The following is a 25,714-nucleotide window of genomic DNA, read 5'->3' as shown; positions in this document are numbered from 1 at the left end:
ATAAATGTTATCAAAGGCAAGATAAGTTACTTTTCTACCAAACTGGATATATTTTTTGTGTTTTTATTCAATGTAACATGTTTATTCAGCTCGAAAAACATACAGTGTTTACCGATGTATTGGAAAATTCAAAATGGCGCCCGACTGTCTCTTTAACACGGTAAGTTTGGGAAAAGATGTTATAAATAATAAACTAGACAAAATACTATTAAAAATCAACCGAATATATGTCAACTTATGTCACGGTAACATATATTGAGCGAATTTCTAACAGTATTTTGTCTAGTTTATTATTTATAATACCTTTTCCCAAACTTACCCTCTCCGAGAGAGAGTCGGCCGCCATTTTGAATTTTCCAATACATCGGTAAACACTGCATGTTTTTCGAGCTGAATAAACATGTTACATTGAATAAAAACACAAAAAAATATATCCAGTTTGGTAGAAAAGTAACTTATCTTGCCTTTGATAACATTTATTTGTTATATATTTGTTTTTTTGACTTTTTCGAATCTATGTGTACAGTAATACAAACCCGAAAAGTCTAAATAAGGGAGGGGGCGAAGAAGAAGAAGAAGAAGAAGAAGAAGAAGAAGAAGAAGAAGAAGAAGAAGAAGAATTAGGTTAGGGGGTGCAAAAGCAGTTTTGGTTTAAATTCCGTAGAAGTATAAAAATAAAAAAAATAAATAAATAAAAATTGAAGAATAGAACTCTCTTAGTATTTCATTAAAATGTTATAACATTTATAGATTTTAAAAAGTAAATTAGAATTTTACTTTAGGATAAGGAATATAATTGAAGGTACTTGTGCAGTTTAAGGACCGTGTTAAAATAATAATATTATCATTTAGAAACTCATTCTTAACATCGGGAGGAGAGCTTTGTTATTTGCTATTCTATGCTTTCACCTAACAATTTGAAGAAGAAGAAGAAGAAGAAGAAGAAGAAGAAGAAGAAGAAGAAGAAGAAATGAGGGTAGGAGCCGAATACTTAAATACATTAATAAGGGGCAAGGGTGAAAAATTGAAAAATAAAAAAAATGCAAAAAGAATAAGAGTGAGGAGTAAAGTAGAAAAAAAAAAGAAGGGGCGTTAATAAGGGAGGAGTAAGGGAAAGAGGGAAGAAAGTAAGGCGTTAATAAGGGAGGGGGAAAAGCATTTTAAAGAAGAAGCAGAAGAAAATAAAAAGAAACAAACGAGTGAGAGGGAGGAGCAAAGTAGAAAAAAAAAAGAAAATAGGGTGTTTATAAGGAACGAAAGTATTTTGAAGAAGAAGAAGAAGAAGAAGAAGAAGAAAAGGAGACAAAAAGAATGAGAGGGAGGAGTGGAGTAGAAAAAGAAAGCAGAGCGTTAAATAAGGGAGGAGGAGGGATGAAAAGAAAAGAGAGTAAAAAGGACGCAAAAATCTAAAACGAGGCTCGACGAATTCTCTACGTCAAAACAGCAAAAACACCAAAATGTCAGCGATGGCGCAAGCTTGGGTCCCACCTTTACCCCCAGGTTGGGAGGCTCGATATCACCACCAGCACAAACAATAGTAAGTATATCCAGTATTTATTAATGCACTCACACGTCTTAATAAACAAAACTTAGACGGTTTTGTTAAGATTTAACGATTTTAGTTTACTAATAGTTGTTCCTTTTTCTTACTAGCGCGATTAAGTTATTATATTTACGTGCTTTTGTATTTGGGTTCTCCTATTTATGAAGATTATATTTATAAAATATTTCGATATAAATAAAAGTATCTACTTTAATTTAAGACATAAAGTCTTAAGTATTATTTTAAGTGTTTATTTAGGGTGAATATCGCTTCAATCTCCTATTTATCATTGATGCTATTTACCGAATTCCTTTCGTAAGCGAATCCCCTAACAGCTGGAAATAATATAATCCTTTTCCCGTTTTAAGTTGAATATAATTATTAATATTTTAAAACAAATTATATTTACCTACAATAAATGACATTAAAATAATATTCGAATTATCTATTTAGTAGTAGAGTTGAAAAATTATTTATTTCCTACAAAAGTATACAAAAATGTTGCTCTTAACTTCATAAGAGTCTGAATAAACAAATAACTTCGTTCAATCATACTATAGAGGCGGTTTGAATATATCACTAAATTCGCCTCCCTTTTTTTTGTCTAAAATCTCAGATAAAAATCTAATTTTAACCTTAGATTAGATACTTGGGCTATTTTATTGGTATTATTATACAAACACCGTGACAGCGTTAGGGTTAGGGTTAGGATTAGGGTTAGGGTTAGGGTTTAGGGTTAGGGTTAGGGTTGGGGTTAGGGTTAGTGTTAGGGTTAGGGTTAATTCGCTGTCACGGTGTTTGTATAGTTTTACCATTTTATTTATCTATTTATTTAGATAGTATTTTAATGTTGAATTCAATTTTTTGTGCAAATGCGCGGGGAAATTAAAATCGTTGCGCACGAGCGTGTGAGTGAGTGACAGCACAATTGCTATGTCGAAAATAGTAATATATCTCAAAATTACGAAAATTCATTGAGTAGAAAGTTATTTATGTTTAAAAGTAATGTTTTGTGCTTATGCAAAAAAGGGGTAAATTTTTACGACGTGTCGTGTCCCCAGTCCCCAGCCCCAGCGTATTATAAACACTAACACCTATGTTAACCCTCCCCAACCCACCCATGTTAATGGTTTTCGAGGTTAGGTGTTTATTCCGAAAGCCGTTCTTAACATGGGGAGGTTTGAGGTGTTTATAATGCAGTGTGCAGTGACTGCATTGCATTGCAGTGGGGCACTGGGGCAGTGGGGCGGGGCACTGAGGCAGTGGGGCAGGGCACGTCGTAAAAATTTTACCAAAAAAGACGTTTATTAGTGTGACCCGGATATAAGAGACCATGATATAAGAGACTCAGATATGAGAAATTTGAATGTAAACAGAATGTAAGAGAGCTGTGGGGACCGGTAACGAAGTCTCTTATATCCGGGTTACACTGTATTATGAAACCCATTCTTTACATGGGGAGGGCGTTTTGCAACTATTCCGCTTTCAGCTAAGAATTTAATAAACAAAAACTATCGTTAACATTGAATGCAACTTGAAAATGCTTTCAAATAAATAAATAAACAAAAATAGCCCGGTACCTTATCTGCATAAACACCAATTTTTAATTTACTTCGGTTACTAGCGGGCATGTTGTTTTTATTTCTATTTTTTCATGCATCAAAATATTTTTGATTTAATTACTACGGACCGTGCTGAAACGGCATTATTTAGAAAGCCATTCTTAGTTCGCAGTTTTCTCGCACAGCGAAAACAGGAAGTCGTAGTCAATGGAACTTGTTCTGACTGGGCAAATGTGACTCGTGGTGTGTTGCAGGGTTTTGTTCTTGGCCCACTCACTGCTCTTCATTCTTTTTATTGCTGATATATCGGAGATGCTGGAGAGTTTCGTTCTCATGTTTGTTGATAACACCAAGATTTTTCAAGTCATTACTGATTCACAGGATACCCAGGACTCCAGTTTGCAGAGTGATATAAACCAAATAAAATACTGGGCGAACATCATGTGTATGCAGTTCCATCCTGAGAAGTGTACAACAATGCATTGCCAAGGCCACTGGAAAAATGGTGGGATCCTTCTATCAATCCAGTAAATATCTCGCTGCTGATGCAATTCTCTATCTATATAAGAGCCAGGTAGATCCAAGGATGGAATACTGTTGCCACATCTGGGCAGGAGTTGCTAGAAAGGACTTGTCCTGCTTTGATAGAGTTCAAAATAGACTTCGTAGCCTCGTAGGAGATGTCCTTTTCTCTTCTCTGCAACCTCTTTCTCACAGAAGAGATGTTGCAAGTTTGTCTCTGCTTTATCGTTATTTTCATGGCAAGTGCTCGTCTGAGCTTCAATCCATGGTCCCAAGAAACACTCGTCAAGCTGAAAACACTATCAATAATTCCCCCCCACTCTTTATCTGTGCCTAAACCTAAACGTAGATTCCATGAACAAAACTTCTTTCTTAGAACTGCACGCTTGTAGAATTATCTTTCGTTTTCCTGCTTTCCAGCTGACTACAATATGGTTGTCTTCAAGTCCAACGTAAACAAGTTCTTGATGAGCCGTTCCACTTAAATTAACAAATTTACCGAACTTCCATTACTAACGATTACTATATTGTCCAATTGACTACTATACACTCTTAACCCTTATCCTCGAGTGGTCTCTGGCCTTGATTAGTGGTTATGCCTATTTAAAAAAAAAAAAAAAAAAAAAAAGTCTCTAATCCGCCCACACTTGGAATGTGCTGCTGTGGTCTGGTGCCTGAGGTTAAAAAAAGAAAAGGACACTCTGGAAAGGGTGCAGCGTAGAGCAACAAAACTTGTACAAGGCATCTCCGATTTGCCCTACGCTGAACGCCTCACCCGTCTCAACCTTCCTACTCTAGAATTCCACAGATAGCGTGCCGATATATTACAGGCTTACAAAATAATAAAGGGTTTTGACATTGTCTGCTTTAACAGACTTTGCTCCAACTGTAGCAACGGTTTGTTCGCTCCAGCTCTCAACCCATCTGCCAGGGGACATAATCTGAAGGTGCAGAGCCAGCATCATCCTGGCTCCCGTGGCAACTTCTCTAGTAGAGTGACTCCTATTTGAAATAGGCTAAATCCCCACGCCATCAATGTCCCCTCAGTAAATGCTTTCAAGTCATGCCTGGCTGCAGAATGGAAGAACCACAAAAACCTATACCTGTACCAGTTTACCTACTGAGCTAGTGACCCTACCATCATATTTTTCGTGCGAATTACTAGTGCTACTTGATCCTCTTTGACAGAAGAGGATCAAAACCTTAGCATATGGTCTTAATACCCTAGTCGGGTAACTAATGACCTTGACTTATGATATACTTAACATGGAACTTACTGTGACCTAATAATTTAATACAGAAGATAGTATAAAAATTGGATTTAACTTTAAAATCATATCTAAAAAATTAGCACGGTTTCTAAACTGCACTAGTACCCTGATTTAAAATACTATTATGCACAAAAATAACTTTTCAGTACTTATGCCGAATATGGACAATGTTGAAATAACGTTATTTCGAAACCCATTTATAATATGGGCAAGGAGGGCATTTTGTAACTATTGTATACTTTCACCTAACAATCTATAAAAGTGAAATTATCTCTGTGTGTCTGTGTGTACATTTCCCTACCAAATTACTCTGTCAATTTTCAGTCTACAGACTCTAGATTTGACATAAGGGTACTGAGATGTGGGAAAATCTTTTTAATCTGTTTTCGGCCAGAAATTTGGCTGTCATGGGGTCAGTTTATCAATTTGACCTTTGAAAACTCTACCAAACTTCTCCGCCAATTTTGGATCTAAACAATTTAGATGTAGGTTCTTTGGACATGGATCAAACTTTTGAACTTGATTTGAGCCCAAAACAATAAATGTTAAGGGGTCAAAATTGGGGTCAAAGTTAAAAAAATTTGACCTCTCAGCCAGTTTTTGGTCTAAACATTTGAAATTTTACATAAAAAGTATTCAGACATAGGGCAAGCTTTTAATCGGTATTTTGGCCGAAAATTTGTCTACCAAGGGGTTAAAGTTCAAAAGATTTGACCTTTGGCGTCTCTAGCAAATTATTCAGCAAATTGTGGGTCTGAACATTTGAAATTTTACATAAAGGGTATTCAGACATGCAGCAAGCTTTTTAATCAGTTTGTGAGCGAAAATTTGACTGCCAAGAGGTCAAAGTTGAAAAAGTTGACTTTTGCAAACTCTACCAAATTCCTCCGCCAATTTTGAGTCTAAACACATGAAATTTTAGATGTAGGTTACTTGGACATACGTCAAACTTTTTAATATGCACATAAAGTTGTGAACAGTACATAGGGCCCGAGCAAAACTGTGCTGAACTACTAGTTTAATAAAAAAAAAGAAACTGCAAAAATTGAATTTAACTTGAAAATTCTACCCCCCCCCCTCAAAAAAAAAAAAATAGCACGGTACTTTCTTTACATAAGTACCAACTTTTTAACACACAAAAAACTGAACTTTTTTCTTTTTTTTTTTTAGTACTTATGCACTTATATTACCTAGATATTTAAAAAAAATATTTTTCTTTTAAATTCTTACGTGAAAGTACAGAATAATTACAAAACATTCTACCCTCCCCATGTTAAGAATGGGTTTCTAAATAAAAACAGGTGTCAGTGCTGATCTGCGCTATTTTTTAAATAGTATTTTCAAGTTTAATTAATGTGTTATATCTGTTTTTATTAAATTGTAAGGTTGAAGTACAGAATAGGTACAAAATATCCTCTCATGTTAAGAATGGCTTTCTAAATAACGTTATTATTTCAGCACAGATCAATAAGTGCACTAGTACCTAAAAACGTTATTATTTCAGCACAGTAGCATAAGTGCATTTTTTTTTTTCAGAATTTACCGAATTTAAAAGCAAAAAATAAAGCTTGATGTTCATCAAATTCTGTCTATGTTTGTTTATAATCACGTCAGTTAATATTTGGGCTTGACGATGAATGTCCTGGAAAAGTCGCCTCTGATTAATGTTTACCAGTTTCAAAATATTCTGTTATTCTGAAAAACAGCCAATTTCGTTTGCGTGTTCTTCAAACTGGTAATCATTAATCAGAAGTGACTTTTCCAGGGTATTTCATCATCGAGCCCAAATATCAGTTGACGTGATCGTAAGCAAACACAGATGGAACTTGATGAACTTTTTTTTTTTTTTTTTTTTTTTTATAAGGGAGTCACCACTTATCAAGGCCGGAAGGTTACTAGAGGACGAGGTACTGTAGTCATCGGGGAAAACAGCATAGTAATTGTTAGTAATGGGAATTTGGTATAATTTGATTATTTAAGGAGACGGCTCAGCAAGAACTTGTTTACATTGGACTTGAAGAAGACCATAGTGTAGTCAGCTGGAAAGCTGGCCAGTGGAACAGAGTTCCAAAGGAGATCATTTCTAGGAAAGAAGCTTTGTTCATAGAATCCACGTTCAAATTTAGGCACAGATAGTGGGGAGGGAATTGTTGATAGTGGTTGTAGCTAGATGAATGTTTTTTGAAGTTTTTTTTTTTTGTGTATGAAAGTTTGGTGAGGAGGGACCATAGATTGGAGGTTAGACGAGCACTTTCCATGAAAATAACGATAGGGCAGAGACAGGCTAGTGACTTCTTTTCTGTGAAAAAGAAGTCCACCTACTAGGTTTCAAAGCTGCTTTTGAACTCTGTCAACGCAGGATAGGATGTTCCGAGCAGCTCCTGCCCAGTTGTGGTAACAGTTGTATGTCCTAGGACATACTTTATTCATACACAGAGGGTTGCATCGGCAGTTAGATATATACTGGAGCAGTGGAGTGATCCAACCATTTTTCTGGCAACCTTGGCAACAGATTTGATGTACATGCTCCATTTCAGATCGGAAATAAAGGTCAGACCAAGAAGCTCGTCAAAGCATGATGCTTTCCCAAGATAAGTCATTCATTTCAGTTGGGGCCAGGTGGGGGTCAGAACGTTGATGATGGAAAGAGAGAAGTTTGGTTTTAGATGCATTAAAATTAAGCAGCCACCCTTTTCCCCATTGCACCATGTGCTCAAGTTGAAAAAAGAGAGAATCAGAGAGACCTTGGTCATTTCCTGCCTTTAAAGTGTTGCTGTAGATTATCGTCTGCATAAATATCTACGAATGATCTAAGAATGTGATTTGGGAGATCATTGATGAAGGTCAGAAATAAAGTTGGGCCAGGATGGAACTCTGAGGGATGCCAGTGTCGATGCTATGAGCTTCTGATTTCTGCCCATCAACCACTACTCTTAAAGAGTTAATGAGGGAAATGATTTAATAATTGAGGACATTTCCAGCAATTCCAAAGCTGGAAATCTTGTAAAGTAGACCTTTATGCCATACCTTATCAAAAGCCTTTGATATATCAGAAGAAATTGCTTTAGAAATGAAGCCCTCATTGAGAGATTCACTAATCCTGTGTGATATTAGCTCATCAGTTGTAGATCTAGTACGAGGGGCGTGCAATAAGTAATGCCCCTGACCCACTTCCCATAGCAGTAGAGCAACAAAATTTGACACAGTTATTAGTCTTTCTCTACATAGGAACCACCCAGAGTTATGCATTTCTCCCATCGTTTGATGCAGCTCTGGAGACTGTTTTTGTAGAACACCCCAGGTTGGTCCTCCAACCACGATGTGACTTCAGAAATTAAGGCTGCATCATCTGGGAAACGCTTTCCTTTCAAAAACAACTTCATGGCTGGGAAGAGGTGAAAGTCAGAGGCTGCAAGGTCAGGAGAGTAGGGAGGATGGGGAAGTATTTCATAACCGAACGCCCGTGCTTCTGATCTGGTGACATGCAAGTTGTGGACCGGAGCGTTGTCCTGCAGGAGGAGGGTACCTTTGCTGATCTTGTCCCGCCTCTTGATTTTGATAGCTTCCCTTAATTTCCTCAAAAGTGAAGCATAATAGGCTCCTGTAATTGTGGCACCCTTTGCCAGGAAATCTGTCATCACTACTCCGTCCTGGTCCCAGAAGACTGTGAGCATAACCTTGCCAGCGGAGGGTTGCACCCTTGCCTTCTTTAAAGGTGGTGAGCCCAAGTGCTTCCACTGCATTGACTGGACTTTGGTCTCTGGATCATAGTGATGGACCCAGGTTTCATCCTGTGTAATCAGTCTTTTGAAAAACTTTGACTCCTCTTCTTGGCACATCTCCAAATTCATCCTCGAGCACTCGACATGTTCTCGCTTCTGGAATGGTGTGAGCAACCTGGGAATCCATCTGGCAGACACCTTATGCATATACAAATAGTTTCCATGAATGATAGTTTCTGTACTAATCTTGACATCTTGGCCTATTTGGCGAATAGTAATGCACCGATCTTCCAAAATGGCAGCCTCAACTTGCCGGACAGATGACTCCTCAATGGTAGAAGGGAGGCGACCAGGTCTGGGAGCTGTTTCCACAGGCTTCTGGCCATGTTTGAATTCATGATGCCAGCGTTTTACAAGGTCTTATGATGGGGCATTATCACCATAAGTTTCTTTCATTTCATCAAAAGTCTCATGTGGTGTGTGTCCTTTCAAATACAAAAACCAGGTCACTGCTCGACATTCAACAGACTCCATTTCACACCTGACTCAGTTCAAACATCTGTAAAACAGAAACCACAATTAGTTCAGAGCTGTAATTTGCCACATAACCTGTAGAGATATAAATCATTGCACATGCAAAATTTCAGCTAGATCAGACAACTGGAAGTGGGTCAGGGGTATTACTTATTGCACGCCCCTCGTAGAACAGAAACCATATTGCATGTCACTGAGTAGGTTATTTTGGCTGAGGTGGTTGATCAGTTGATCACTTCTCTGTTTAACAGATTCCAGCAACTTATCATGCACAGGAGATTGATTAATGTGTACTGAGTGGGAGATGATCGATCTCCTGATTTCACTATTGAAGAACAGGGCTACAACAAAAATTTAAATTATATGTTAGAAGGTAAAATTTCAATCTTTATCTACACGCTGTCAACGGAAAAAATGAAAAATAAAATTATGCCGTTTATATAAAATTTCCAACGGAGAAGTGAAAAGAATAGTCAAATAACTGTTACCAAAGGCGAGAATAATTGTTTACTTATCTGTCTATTTTTGTTTTAAAGTATTTTAAAGCGCTTTCATTTTAAATATTTTATTAATGTTTTCTGAAGTTTGTAAACCCAGTGTATTCAAAATAATGCCTAATCTTACTCGAAGTGAAACCTCAAAGTTGTAAAACAACTTAAAAATCGAAAATTAGACAAAAGTATAGCTAATAACTGTCACTAATTGGTCAACAAATTAATTTTCAACGTTTTGTATATGTTTATTTTGTGTTATTTTCGATTTTTTTACGATGTCAAGGTTTCACATGGAGTAAAATCCGGTGCCCTAAAATGAGCCAAGTAGAAAAGTAATTTTACTTGCCTTAAATTATTTGTTGACCATTTTTGTTTTGTTTGTTTTTTGTAATTTTTGTTTTTTTGTTTTTTTTTGTTCTATTATTTTTTTTTTTTAAACCCACCGAATATATGTCAGCCTATGTTACGGTAACATATATTGAGTGAGTTTCTAACAGTATTTTGTCTAGTTTTTTATTTATAACTTCTTTTCCCAAACTTACCATGTCAAAGAGAGTCAGACACAGGCGCTATTTTATATTTTCCAATACGTGGGTAAACATTGTATGTTTTTCGAGCTGAATAAACATGTTACATTAAATAAAAACACTAGAAAACATATCCAGTTAGGTAGAAAAGTGACTTATCTTTTCTTTGATAACATTTATTTGTTATATATTTGTTTTGACAACTTTTTCGAATCTATGTGTACAGTAATACAAACCCGCAGGAGTTACTGTTCTACTTATGATAAGTAACTTATCTGAATAAGATTTTATGTGGATTGACTTCGTTTAATGTGTTTATTTTTTTTTTCGGAACACAAGTGATGCTGAATGCTTTAGGAAGAGAACAAAATGGCTGACGTGAGATGGTCAGCTAATCAATATATAGATAATCGCTCAAAAATCGAAAAATTAAACCAAATGCCCTGACGAGCTTTACACTTTTATTTTTAATGTCAGTGGCATTTATTGGGTTAGTTTCTACCAATATTTTGTTTAGTTTTTAATTTTTGAACGATTATAAAGACTCTGTCAGACATTTTGTTTTTGTTCTCACTGAAGCAGAAGCACTCGACACTGGTTGCGTTTCAGGTTGTCTATATAAAAAAAAAAAAATGCGAGATTGTATCTATCCCACATTCCGCTTCGCATTCGCAGCGAAAACAGACATTTATCTCCAAGCTAACATCGTCTTATGGTCTTTGACTTGTGTTTCTAATGAAAAGATAAACACTGAGGCAGTATTTCTTGGAGGAGCCACCGTTATAAAAAATAACCTAGTTGCCAATTTAACGCAATAAAAATCAAATTATTGGAATTTTTAACGAAGCCAACAAAACAAGTGAAGAAAAAACAAATATACAACAAATAAATGTTACCAAAAAGTATTTAAAATAAAAGTAATATAAAGGCGGGGCATTTTGCAGTATAAACAACAAAACGAAAAAGTGATATATGTGTGTGTGTGTGTATATATATATATATATATATATATATATATATATATATATACACGTGTGTGTGTGTGTGTATATGTATGACAAATGTTATTAAAGGCAAGATAGGTTACTCTTCTACCTACTTAGCTAAGTTTGATGTGCGTTTTAATTTCTTTTAAAGCGTTTATTTAATTCGAAAAACAAGTAGTGCTGTGCTGAGCCTTAGGTTAGAAAAGAAAAAAAAAATGGCTGACATGAGATGATCAACAGGAATCTCCATAATGGCTCAAAAATCGAAAATTAAACAAAATCTCATCTCATTTCATTTTTGCTAAAAGGACCTAAACTCGATTTTACATTTTAGTGACAAATTATTAATAAAAATAAAAATAATCCTAGACAACACCGGCTAAGGACAGCTCAGTAAAAATATATAGGTTAAGTGAGAGTATGCGGTATTTGATTATCGTGGTCTTTGGTCCTGTTAGATGTGTTGGGATGATTAAATTGAAAGCGAGTCTGAAAAATCGGAACTTTTTTGGGTATCGAAATTGGAAAAATTTGAACTTAATATTCTATTCCAAAAAACGATTCTTTTAGTTTTTTGTTTGTTTAAAATTTATTTTCTATTGTTGGTACTAATGATAAAATAAATATTGTTTTTAAACCAAGATGTGTTGGTCATAACCAATTTTATATGAAAATGGCATGTGGGAAAATGGCGCAGATAAAAATGACGCAGGTAAAAATGGCGCAGGTAAAAATGACACAACTGAAAGATGCAAAGCTTCTAATGAATCTAACAGACTTTTGGAGACAATAACATAGTTGGAAAACATCGGAAAGTTTATCAGATTTAAAAGAAAATTATGTTTACATTTAAAAGCAGATGAGGATTCCACGAAATCGATCCTCTTTCCCTCAAAAATGAGTTTAAAAGTTTTTTTATTAAGCTTTTTTTTTCTTTTTTCTTTTTTTACATGGAGGTCACCACTTATCAAGGCCCGGAAGCCACTCGGGGATAAGGGTTATTCCGTGAACAGTAATCAATGGGATATTATCGTAGTAATCGTTAGTATTGGAGATTTGATAAGGTGTCCTACTTAAATTGAAATTCTGGTAAAACAAGTAGACTGTTTCTCTTTTTACCGAAATCATCACTAAATGAATTTTCTTTTTTTTTTTTTATCACAAAATTCTGAGGCAGCGTATTCAGGACTGCAGAACACAATGTTAAAGGATATTGCCGATACATCTCTGAGCAAACGCCGGTGTAATAATTGCAGACATCCAGCATTTTGTTCCAGTGACTGTCGATGCCCAGATCTACAAAGATTTGTTGCTGTAGGGCTGCATCAGTTAGATGTTGATCAACTAAAAAAGTAGACACAAACAAGTTATGACAAATAGCAATACACATGGGTGATAAAACGCTTTGGATTATCACGGGTTTCAAAGGGTTTCTGCGAAAATAGTTACATTGCAGCATATTTATGTGCATTTACTGCAGATTATTTGGAAACCATTAATTTCTGGGGATTTTCAGTAGCATATTCTGATTCCTTGCACAAAAATACACTTACATGGCTGAAGTTGCTGAAACAGTAGGAGTCGGAAGGAACTGGAGAAGTGGATGCATGAAGCAGGCAACAAGGTGTGATAGAATTGTATTCTTATAGCTTGAGAACTGCTCTGAAAAGGGCAATTTGATTGCTGGTGTCTTTTACTTCAGGGGCTCAACAACTGACTATGCAGTCAGAGTAGAGTCCTCCTGACCCGCCATGGCTGAAGCAAGGTACTCTCCCACCACAAAATCTGTGACACTTGGGTTGGAAAGTGGGATTGAAACAGTCTGTACTCCAGTGGAGCAACGCTCTGACCCTGCAAACCTGTTGGCATTCCCGGCAGGGCGCCTCAGAGCTGACTGTGCAACCCCATTGACAGCAGGGCGCCTCAGATGATTAACAATAAACTAACACCTTCTCAAAGAGAGAAGGCAAAGCCTGGTGGGGGGACCTCCTAAAACTGCAGAGAACCAGCATTTCACTGCAATCATCATGGCCAGGTCATTACAGAAATGATCTAATCTCTCTTGATTTTGAGGGCCGAGGATTAAAAAAAACCTGATCAAATTTTGCTTGACCGGAAATATCTAAAGTCTTGGTTGATTGTATTTAAATAGTTTTTGGTCAACATTTAGATGTGGGTATTTGACTGTGTGCGAGGAAGTTGAAATGTGTGTATTTAAAAAATGAAGGAAAAAAGGGATTGTTTGAAACTAACATTAAAATTAACATGGTTTAATGATATTTAAAAGAAGAGGTAAACCGATACCGCGACAGATTCTCAATCTGTGTGTGTATATATATATATATATATATATATATATATATATATATATATATATACTAGCAGGCCGCCCGGCATTGCCAGGTCGTAAAATATGCTTAAATATGATATTTTGATTAATTTGGACCCAATATATAGTAATGATTTAAAAAGTTGAAAAAAAAAAAAAATGACTCTTGCGCCACCGAAAATTGAAACCAAAACGTTTAGCTTACGATTTACTTTTTCCTTTGACGTTAATGCCTAAGCTATGAAGACATATTTGCTGCAAGGCTAAAAATTAAAACATTAACCAATAACTGTTACATTACGCATGCATATTTGTAAATCCGTCGTTCGACTGGCAAATTCCATTTTTTTTAATTTTCACGCTTTTGCACTGATGTTCCCTGGCTAAACCCCAAATATAAAGGTTTATTTAGGTTCGAATACCCTATATATTAAGTTTCATGTCTGTTGAATAAAAACTGACACAGGAGTTCGGTAGGCAGAATTTTTTAAACAAATATATATGCACATACATAAATATATGTAGAAAAAGATCTGTGTTTTGGCCTTTTGGTCAAGATCAAAGTGTAGTATCTTTATATAGTATCTTTATATCCTTTGTGTTTATGTTGCATGTGACGAAAAAAACATGGCCGAGATCTTTTTTTTCGTTAAATCTTGGAAATACGTGTTTTATGTAATATTCCATAAATATTTCATTAATTATGACATGACACTTGGGTAGATAACATTGCTTATTGCTGAAATTGACAAAAAAAAAAATATATGTAGTTATCATTGTTTTTTTAAAGAAAACTCATTTTTTTCGGCTGTTGGGGGACAAGATCAAAGTGTAGTATCTGTTCTTCAGATGCTGCACTTCTATTTCTTGTTCTCTTTCGGTGGAGGAGAAATCCTTCACGACTGAGACAATTTTTATTTTTGTACCTTTTCTCCACGTTAAAAAACGACCCTGGTGTCTAACTCTGTCCCGTGGGGAGGCATAGTAAATAGGTACTATAACTTTTAACGCAAATATTATGCAAGTATAAATCATGTAAAATATCTGCATGAATATAATTACACGTAATGATGATCGTCCCATAAGAAAACCGAAAAAACTAGTAGGGAATTAAAGTGAAGCTAAATCTTTTGCAGATGAATACAATTCCACGATCCATATATAACAAAGTTGTATTTTCTATTTAAGGATTTTTGATATGAATATCAATATACATATACACACACTTTACATTATATGACCTTCCAGCTAGATTTCTAGTTCTTGTTCAGAATTACCCCTAAAAACAAAAATAAAGAAAAATCTGTACAATGTATGTACCTGTTACGCAACGAAAATATCATATTCCAAAACTTGCATAAATTTATTAAAGCTATTTTATTTTTTAAATTTGTAGTGATAACTTGCTATTTGGCAGTTTAAAAATCGTTTTTAAACGATTAATAGGAATCCATAGGCATTACAACATAAATCTAGTATTTCCCTTTGTTTTTTTTTTTTGTTTGCTTTTTCTTTTAGCTTTTTTTTTTTTTTTTTTTTCAAATAGCAAGGGAGACAGTTGCGGCTCAAATACGCATAAAATTTGATTTTCTTTATAAAAATATAACTACTTGATCAATTTACGTGATTTTTGGAATATGATATTTTTGTTTCGTCATGAGTACATACATTATATAGATATGAAAAAAAAATGTTTAATATAGGACGAATTTTGGACAAGAACCGAATTTCTCTTGGAAATATATTATCTACTCCCAAGCTTCAATTTTCTTTTACCTCAAGATCTTAAAACTCCACTCCCATTCAGATATCGCCCTGTTTATTTTTAGGCCTAAAATGAACCGGGGCATTCTAAACTTAGATAGGGTTAAAAGGTCTCACTACCCCCCCCCCCCGATTTTATATAGATATACTTTTCTGATTATTTTTCTTTATTTTTAGATTTAAAATTTTTGTCAAACACCATTTCTATTTGACAGTTTAAATGCTTCCAAATTCCTTTCAAATTTCGAAGGGTCACGAAATGATTCATTCTTTATCTTTTCAACTTAATAGTTAAAAAAAAAAATGGCTGAATTGTTTACGAACAAACTGAAATGCATTCTGGTGGATTTAATTTCGTAATTGATTTCTATTTTCAAGTTTTTTTTTTTTTTAATTTTTCGTTTTAATATTTACGCTGTTGCATATAATATATATATATATATATATTCGATTAATAATAAAAGGATTTTTCTAACGAGTTGCCACCTATCAAAGCCGAAGGCCATTCAAGGATGAGGCTTAATGGGATGAACTAATTGCTAGTTGAAAGATGGAGAATCTCATGAGCATTATATTGAGGATAGTTCAGTGCGTAATTAATAAAGTTAGATGCATGCGCGATGTTAGCTTATAAATTGTAATCGGTAATGTATAAAGATCGTGGCCATGGAAAAAACGCGAGAAAAAAAATCTCCTTAAGCAAGTATTTGTTGTTTTCGTTAAATATTAGTAAATGAGGAATCATTTCCATTAAAAATCTAGTTAGCATTACGCATGTAAAATTGAGAAACCACAGTTGAAAAATGTCAACATTATGTGAAAAAAGCTGAATCCAAACAAAATGGCCAACAAAATTTGGCCTGATGTTGTGTTTATCTACCAACTAAGCTTGAATTTTGACTTGAAATGATTCCTCATTTAATAATTTTTATTAATAATGATATAAATGAATAATATTTAACGAAACCAATAACAAATTTTAAACCAATAACATACTTTTAATACATAACCATATTTTTTCCCGTTCTTCCATGGTCGCGATCTTTATACATTACCATATAATAATAGAAACATTTATTATTTTTGGTATTGTTGTACACGCCGTCGCCAGATTAATGAAGATTTTTTTCTCGACTACCACCCTGGATTTAGGGTTAATGTTTGAGTCTATATTTCTTGTTCGTAATCAACTGCCTCAATCGACGAGACTTCTTTTCCACATAATGTAAATGTCATAGTTAATGGAAAATAGTTCGTATTAGAAATGCGTGCAAAGTCGCTGATTGGTTGGCCAGACTTATCACCATGGCAACGCACAAATGATTTTATTTATTTATTTATTTATTTACTTGTGACGATCATATTGGAATTAGAACAAATATATAAAATAATGAAATTGTACCAAATTTCTTCCTTCCTTTCCGTAAAATCGTTACTGAATTTGTATAATTATTATTAGTCATGTTTTAAACTAAACTAATCTTATTTTAAGCGTGAAATTAAAGAATTGATGCAAATTGAGGAGTATGAGTTATAATGACTCATTGTCCAGAATTTCCCCTAAAAAAACAAAATGCGAAAACAAGTGAAGCAGAAGCAAGCAAGCATGCATGGTCTCCCGAGAGTGCACAGTAAACGAAGCATAAAAAATGACTAAGTTCAGCATTTGCACCCCCCCCCCATTTAGCCCCAAAAGTCCCCAGGGGACGTCAAATCCTGGTGAAAATGAACGAACGGTACAGTTTTAGGCTTTAACATATATAAATTTTAGTTCTGCACTATGCAAAAAAAAAAAAAAAAAGAAAAAGAAAAAGAAAGAAATGACTAAGTCCATCATTTGTCCCCACCCCCAAACCCACCCTATTTAGCCTCAAAAGTCTCCAAGGCCTTAATATATTTAAAATTTGAGTTCAGCACTATGCAAAACTGTTAAATAGACATACTCAGAAAAATTCGGACAAATATGGTAAAATAGTCCCCAAAATGGAGCGTTTTTATTAGACTTAAAAGAGCCCCTGGGGCACACCCAAGAGTTATCGCAAAATATAGACAAACAAAATTTTATAGAAATCAGTTAGTTACAACTTTTCAGAAAGTTTTATAAAAATCCACGGCATCGGTTGTTTTTTTTTATTTTTTTTTTTTTATTTTTTTTTTTTTTAATAAGCACAGAAACCTAAAAGGCACCCCAGGGTGGAGGGGGGGGCAACCTGGAATTTTCCCGGAAAATCCGTTCTGTTACTCTTTTTACTCATATCATGTTTAATGTTTGTGCAAAATTTCCAAAAGTTCCAAGGCGTAGTTATTGAGAAAAATGCGGATAGACAAATGGACGAACGGAGAAGAGTGAATTTACAGGTCTACGCTCCTTTTGTCAGGGAACCAAAAATCTGTATGGTGTATGTACATGTGATAAAACGAATATATTACATTCTCAAAACTACGTAAATTGATCGAGTAGTTTTACTTTTTACAAAGAAAACAAAGCGGATAATGAGAATTCGTAGGCATTAAATCTCTCGCATTTTGAATTACTGCGTTATCCCCCTCCCCCTTTTTTAAAAGAAAAAGATTTTTCAAAATGATGAGCATGACAGTCACTCCTGATATTCATAAAATTTCATTTCATTTAAAAAATAGTAGGACCCGTTAACCGACGTTGCCTGGTGGTAGCATCCCCACCCCTCACGTGTAAAAAGAATTAAAGTATGGTTGGTGTCGTTGTAGTCCAACCACCAACCTTCTCATGTTAAGAACGGCAATCAGAATGGACACCCCCAACCTACCTATGTTAAGAACGGCTTTCGAAATAGACACTCCATTTTGTGAGTGTGGGGGGACAAGAAATTAGCCCGAAATGTAAGGTATGTAATAATAAACATATTTAGTTTTTTTACCTATTTGGGTCAAAAATTAATAACAAAACATTCAATGATAGTTATAATAGATTAGTACACAAGTAGTTTTAAACATCAATGGTATTTTGCATTATTGTGTATTTGTGCGTAAAAATAAAAAAGGACACATGAATGAAATGAGGTCAAAGCTCTCTGTCTGTCTGTCTGTCTGTCTGTCTTTCTTTCTCTCTCTCTCTCTCTCTCTCTCTCTCTATCTATCTATCTATCTATCTATCTATTTCTATCAGCAAGATTGTCGTTTAGTTGTGTGAATACTCTTCTAACCCTATATCGAGCAAAAGGGAATAAAGTGGGTGACACCGCTTCCACAATGAACATAAACAGAACGTTTTCACAAACAAATGAATAATATAAGCTAAAAGTTTTAAATAAAAATATTTCTTCACAAATAAGCAGAAAACAGAACTTTTCAATTAAATTGGTGCTTTTTCGTTTTCGTTTCAGCAAGAACCATTGTTTCATTTTGGTGAAGTTTTACTTTTAACATAAAAGAAATTATTTTTTATTTCAAACTCTTAACTAACTTAAGTATTTTAATGGTGAATGCTCTGACGAACTGCAAGCACTTGTACCCCCTCGACGTAAATACCCCCGACAAACCCGACAAGCAGTTAAATCCCATCCCTACACTGTAGAGATCCCTAGATGTAAGAAAGCCTTCTATTACAGTAGTTTCTTCCCCAGAACTGCTAGACTTTAGAATTCCCTTCTAGACCCCTGCTTCCCCAACTGTACTGACACACAGAAGTTCAAGTGTAACGTGAACAGACATCTTACTGCCCAACTCCCTACATAGTATTCCTGTAGCTTATGTCCCTGATAGTAGCCCCTTACATCAAAGTGCCTTGTTTGGGATGAAAATGTAATAAATGAAGAAAAAAATTTACTGATTCTATGCATTTGTTTCTATTTACTTATCTCCCCACGAGGGCAGAGTTAGACACAAGGTCAGTTATTAATGTGGAAAAAAGGGCACTCTATTGTTACTTGTCCTTTGGCAAGCCAGCATACTTTTCAAGATGGCCGACAATTTTGCCAGGACTTTGTCGCAAATTACAGTCTTAAAAAAACAGTAGAAAAATTTTAAGGGATTAGTGGAACCATAAGCCTAAATATGAGAGTAGTTGCCAATCGGATTAGATTAAGTTTATTATTATGTTTTGTGATGTTTTACACCGTTTTTTTTTTTTTTTTCCACTCAAGAGTAGGCTTTTACACCAGAGCTAATGAGCATAGTCAAAGAGTCAATTAGATGGAAAGCACCAGACGTAAGATGTTTGCTGTGCCAAGCAGAACTGACTTCTGCAGTACAGTGATGTTGTACTTGATTCCCAAGGAGTTCAACTGTTTCTCAAGATAATCTGGAATTGAGGCAAGCACACCTATGATGATAGGCACGAAACTTTTTTTGTTCCACAATCTAGCAATCTGATAGTTTATTATTTATTTATCATTATCTTTTATGTCTGAAATTTGTGACCAAATATCGACAAAATAGTCGGCCATTTTGAAAAGAATGCTGTCTTTGCTATATAAAAGTGACGATAACAATTGTACACGTGAAAATTGTAAAGGTAAGTAGAAAAGTACGTCTTCTTGCGTTTGGTAGCAGTTATTTGTTATCTGCTTATTTGTCATCCTTTTTTTCTTAACTATACTGCGCAATCACAGAATTAATTTTAACTTTTCTTTTGTCTGCATCAGCTGTTGCCTAGCAATATTCGGTTAAACCACTCCTGATGCCCCTCTCCATACACATGTACGTGCACTTTTGATGAGTTGCAGAGCACCTGCTGAATCGTATATGAATGTTCTAACAAATCCTCACTTATCAAGGCCTAAAGGCCACTCTAGGATAAGGGTTAATGAGTTTGTAGTGATTGAGGTATATATACGGCATAATCACATTGACACACAGGTTCTTGTTAGATCACTGAAGTTAAGCAATGTTGAGCCTGGTAAATACCAGATGAGTGACCAATTTGGGAATTCCAGGCGCTATATGCATGAGGACGCTGACACCACCTTGTAAGATCTGCAAAAACTTAACGTCGTCATCTCCCCTGACTAGGGAAGATGCAACTGAGGACTGTTTGTGAAATTAATATTCTCTGCAACACTTTCTCCTCCAAAAAATCGGTTCAACTCGCCTAGGGTGAATACCGCTGGCATACATATATATACCTGCTTAGCACTATATAGGATATTATTACTAGCAGGACCCATATACCGGCATTGCCCAGTGGAAGTATGACACAAGTTAGAACCGATTAGGTAAAGGATATCCCCCTCCCCCTCGCTAAAAGCAAATTAAACTTCGCTTGTTAATGAGGGCCATTACTGACTCAGGGAAAATAGTGGGCTCTGTTGGCCGTGGCCAAAATGAAATAATCTGGCTTTCACTGTCAGACTCATATTCAGAAACTTTTTTATAACATGAGGAGGAGGGGGGAACGCGACTTTTAAAAAGTGCAACGATAATTGGCAATAAAAGCAAACGGATGTATAAAAAAAATCATCTTAAAATTAATAGAAGTATAAAAATGTAGACACAGACCAATGTTTTCTGTTATCAATACTATATTCTTAGAATCAGTTGACTTTTTTTATAGCAGAAAATGAAAGTGTCATATTGTTATTGAAAATGGGGTTTAACCATTCGAAAATCGCATATTCTAATATTCGTTAATTCAGAGTAATTGTATGTTAACGGCTGACCAGAAATAACCGGAACTTGGCAAGGTATAACACTATAGGTCGGCCATTGGCGTGACTGACCCACCTGTTACATTAAATGTCCTAGAAACGGTATCAAATTGTAACCCAATGGGAAAGCATATCTGTTGGTTAGATGTCTTTTTGTCTATGTGAAGAGTAAAAGCATACCTGGGATGTTGGATGTGGCCGGCTCCGAAGATGACGTCTTATTATGGTGGTATTCTGACTGGGATTGGCTTCAAGCTCGTTTTGACATTTTAAGGCAGGCACGATACAATTGCAATATATATGAGAAATCTTAACTATTTTATTTTACACTTAATATTTTACAAAAGAATCAACGACAATTATTAAATTAAACCTTTAACTTGTGAGCTTACTCCTTAACTACCTCTTTAGAATAGTGGCTGGAGGGTCTCCCCCCACCCCCTCTGTTTTACAGAGAGTCAAAAAGATGCATCTTACCCCATGCCTGTCCGGAACAAAAGAGATTGAGGGAATAGGAAGTGCACTGTTTCCCCCCCCCCCCCTTGTATTACTCTGTGCGAGACCCAACCACCTCCTGGCAATGCTGGGGATGGGGAGAGGCCACGACGGCCCATGGCACTCTCAAAACATTGCGCCACAAAGGGAGAGGTCATTATTTCAAGTCGTGTTATGGAAAGGACTAAAGTGAAATGTATAGAAAGAAAAAACTAAACATGAACGGTGCCTTATCAGAATGTAGAGGAATTCCCGGTTACGTTGAGGATAGGAAGAGGAGAAAACAGTGAGTGAAAATCATGTTCTTACTATTAAACATGTCATAATTTGGAATGTGACTCTCCTAGGAATTAATATAATATCGTTCAATTACAAAAAGCAAACAATAAGTTGTGCAAAAAAAACAACAGATAGAGACTATTAGCCTGGCTATATTGAATTTATGTGTGGCCTCTGCAGTTGCAAACACTTTATTCTGAGGGGGGAAAATGTGCTTGTTTTATTATGTATGTGTAAAAAAGAGAATAGAGATTATTATAATTATTGGTCCCCCGACAAAAGGAGAGTGGACCTGTAAATTCACCCTTGTCTGTCCACACTTTTCTCAATAACTACACTTTGAAATTTTTTGAAATTTTGCACAAAACATAATATAGAACACTCCAGTTGCCCCCTAGGGGTGCCTTTCGGGTTAAAATATCGGGTTTCCCCCCCCCTAGGGGTGCCTTTCGGGTTAAAATATCAAAGGCCTTCGACAAGGTATGGCATAAGGGTCTACTTCACAAGATTTCCAGCTATGGTATAACTGGAAATGTTTTCTCAATCATTAAATCATTTCTCTCCGATAGGCTCATAAGAGTAGTGGTAGATGGACAAAAATCGGAGGCCTGCAATATAAATGCTGGAGTCCCTCAGGGGTCAATCCTGGGCCCAACTCTCTTCCTGATCTACATCAATGACCTCCCTAAACACATACTTAAATCATTCGTTGACATCTATGCTGATGACACGACCATCTACGGCAACACATCAAAGGCTGTAAATGACAAAGTTCTCTCTGATTCTCTCTCCTCTGATCTCGAGCGCGTGGTTCAGTGGGGGAAGATGTGGCTGGTTACCTTTTAATGCATCCAAAACCAAACTCCTATCCTTACATCATCAACGCTCTGATCCCCAGCTGGCATCAATTGTGATGGATGGCTCTCGTCTGGGTGAGGCCCCGTGTTTTGACAAGCTTCTGGGTTTGACCTTTACTCCTGATTTGAAATGGTACACGTACATCAAGTCTGTTCCCAAGATCGCTGGAAAGATGGTGGGATCCTTCTACCGCTCCAGAAGATATCTCACTACTGATGCAATTCTCTATCTATATAAAAGCCAAGTACGTACAAGGATGGAATACTGTTGCCATATCTGGGCAGGAGCTGCTAAAAACAGCCTATCCTGCCTTGACAGAGTACAAAATAGACTTCGTGGCTTAGTGGGGGATGCTCTTTTCTCTACCCTGCAACCTCTCTCCCACAGAAGAGACGTTGCGAGCCTGTCCTTGTTTTATCGTTATTTCCATGACAGATGCTCGTCTGAACTCCAATCTCTGGTCCCCCCTCGCCAATCTTTCACAAAAAACACCCGTCTAGCTGAATCCACTGTGAAAAATTTCCCCCACTCTATATCTGTGCCTAAATCAAAACGCGGATTCCATGAACAAAGCTTCTTTCTTAGAACTGCACGCCTGTGGAACTCTGTTCCGTCTGCCTGCTTCCCTCCGGACTACAACTTGGATGTCTTCAAGTCCAATGTTAACAAATTCCTAATGAAACGCCCCCTTAAGTAAGCACTTCAGCAAATCTCCTCACTAACGTAATGTACTTGCAATAACCCTTATCCCTGAGTGGCTTCCGGGCCTTGATAAGTGGTGATCACTGTGTAAAAAAAAAAATGGTTAAAACTGACACTTTTGTGCTTATTAAAAAAAATTGATGATTTGGATTTTATAAAACTTTCTGCAAAACTTGTAACTAACTGATTTCTATATAATTTTGTCTATACTTCGTGATAACTCTTGGGTGTGCCCCACGGGCTCTTTTAGGGCTAATAAAAACACTCCATTTTTGTTAGACTATTTTACCATATTTGTCAAATTTTCTGTGTATGTCTATTTAGCAGTTTTGCATGGTGCTGAACTCAAATTTAAATATGTTTAGGCCTTGAGGGGAGACAAGGCGGGGGGAATGCTGAACTTCGTCATTTTTTTATGCCTCGTTCACTGTGCACTCATGGGGGACTATGCATTCTTCACTTATTATAATAATGATTATTATTAGCTGAGTGTCCGCTTAAATATATTTTAATTCGTGCAGATTTTGTATTTATTATTATAGAATCAATTCTCTATCAATTATTATATTGTACCTAATATATAGTAGTGATTTTCAAAAGTAAAAAACATATATATATATATATATATATACTAGCTGTACCCGGCCACGCGTTGCTGTGGCTCAGTTTGTTAAAATGGAACACATGTGAAAGTAGAGAAAAGTTTTATTCTTTTTTTCAAGAGAATGTACAAATTATTTTTTTTTTTTTTAACAGATGTTAAGAAAATAAACAGAAAAATACTTCCATCATTAATTATGCAAAAAAATAAATAAAATGTTGATTTAGTGTTTCAATATGCTTATAAATTATGATAAAACTTGCTGAGTATGCACTGTTTTACGGTTGTTGTAAAAATGGAACGGAAACTTAAATTTCACTTCGTTTTAATCTTTCTTAATTTTTTAATTGTGCCCCCTTCAAACGAATATAATCAAAACAGTAACATTCAACAATTGTACTTTATGTATATAAAACACAAAATATTTATTAAAAAAAAAAAGTTAATAACGAAAGGGAAATAATTCCATTTTTAAACGAAAAAGTCAGTTTGGTATATCTTTTTGTTATTTTTTACATAAGTCCAGCTTACCATTCACATTGGAAATGTCGCCATTTATAGGTTGTCGGGTACATTTACAATGAATAAACACTCCAATCTAGTAGATGTATCAGAATTTTTGTAGGAATTTTTTACACCCCTATCACGAAACTGCGAATAAAATATAAAAATCTCGTAATTTCTCTTTTAAAAGTGGGTTGTTTATTTTCTTTATGGATTATACTTCCAAAATAAACTATTAAAGTTGTTTTAAAAGTAATAGAAATATTTATTTTTATTTTTTAAAAAACAGTAATGAATTTTACGAACTCAATATTTTTCAGTTTTTAAACTTTAAAAATCTATCAAAATTTTTCTATTGATTCTATTTTTACGATATTTTCAGGGTCAATGTGAAATTTTATGCTCTTTCCAATAAACCGAATATAATATTTTAGACAAACGTTTTTTTTTTTTTTAATTCACGCTCCCCTCCATTTTCAAGTGTCTAGTAAAAAGTAAATAATTAATTTACACACCAAAGTTTTATATATCACAAATTGAAGAGAAAAGGTCAATAAGTAATATATTCAAATTTAAAACAAAAAAAGTAGTGTTTTTTAGAAATTTACCTGTAAAGTTCGAAGTTTAAAACCTGTTTTATTAAACCACATTGTTTGTTTTTTCTTTTGTTTTTTTTTTTTATGAAACCTTGGTCCTTGCTCCTTTAATTGAAAAAAAAATTAGGGCTTGAATTACATTTTTTGAGTAGTTATAAGTTTGGAAAGACAGGGGGTAGAATAATTCACGCCTCCCATTTTGAAATGTCTATTAAAAAGTAAATAATTTATTCACCAAAGTGTTATATCTCACAAATTGAAGAGAAAAGGTCAATAAATAATATATTCAAATTTAAAACAAAAAAGTAGTGCTTTTTAGAAATTTACCTGTAAAGTCCGAAGTTAAAACCTTTTTTTTTTTTTAAAAACGTTTTTTTTTTTTTTTTTTTTTTTTTTTAATGAAACCTTGGTCCTTTAATTGGAAAAAGAAATTAGGGCTTGAGTTACATTTTTTGAGGAGTTATAAGCTTGGAAAGACGGGGTGGAATTATTCACTATTTTTCACGAAATTTCTTACACACCTACCAATCTACCCATGTTAAGAACGGCTTTCGGAATAGACACTCCTAACCTTGCCAGAATACCCGAAAAGCTATAAAGTTGACGTGTCGAATGTGAATGATGAGTTGGACGTAATGTAAAAATGTACCGAATTTAAAAGGGAACGAAATTCAAATTTCCGTTCCATTTTTACAACGGTAAAGCAGAGCATTCTATGCAAATTTTACCTAACTTACTGTATTAATGCTATTTTTTTAAGCAAGAAAAAAAAAAGGTAAATATCCAGATATGCTACTACAG

At 35.1% G+C, this 25,714-nt stretch overlaps 1 protein-coding gene across 4 annotated transcripts in view; it reads left to right on the top strand.

Annotated features, from left to right (window-relative positions):
• The first annotated feature begins 1,227 nt into the window (after positions 1 to 1,227).
• LOC145268734 (uncharacterized) overlaps positions 1,228 to 25,714 on the top strand; it is a 365,002-nt gene continuing 340,515 nt past the window's right edge. For 3 of the 4 annotated variants that reach the window (XM_080124309.1, XM_080124310.1, XM_080124308.1), the window contains exon 1: positions 1,331 to 1,537. In XM_080124309.1, the coding sequence (XP_079980435.1) occupies positions 1,458 to 1,537 (80 nt within the window). In that variant the 5' untranslated portion in view covers positions 1,331 to 1,457. Of the gene's footprint in view, positions 1,538 to 25,714 lie in introns of all 4 variants that reach the window. The other variant, XM_080124311.1, reaches the window with a different exon arrangement.

Source organism: Euprymna scolopes, chromosome 44 (assembly GCF_053919585.1).
Source record: "Euprymna scolopes isolate OS-2025 chromosome 44, ASM5391958v1, whole genome shotgun sequence".
NCBI lineage: Eukaryota > Metazoa > Mollusca > Cephalopoda > Sepiida > Sepiolidae > Euprymna > Euprymna scolopes.
The sequence above is the reverse complement of the archived record's forward strand: the minus strand, read 5'-3'. Positions and strand labels throughout refer to the sequence as shown.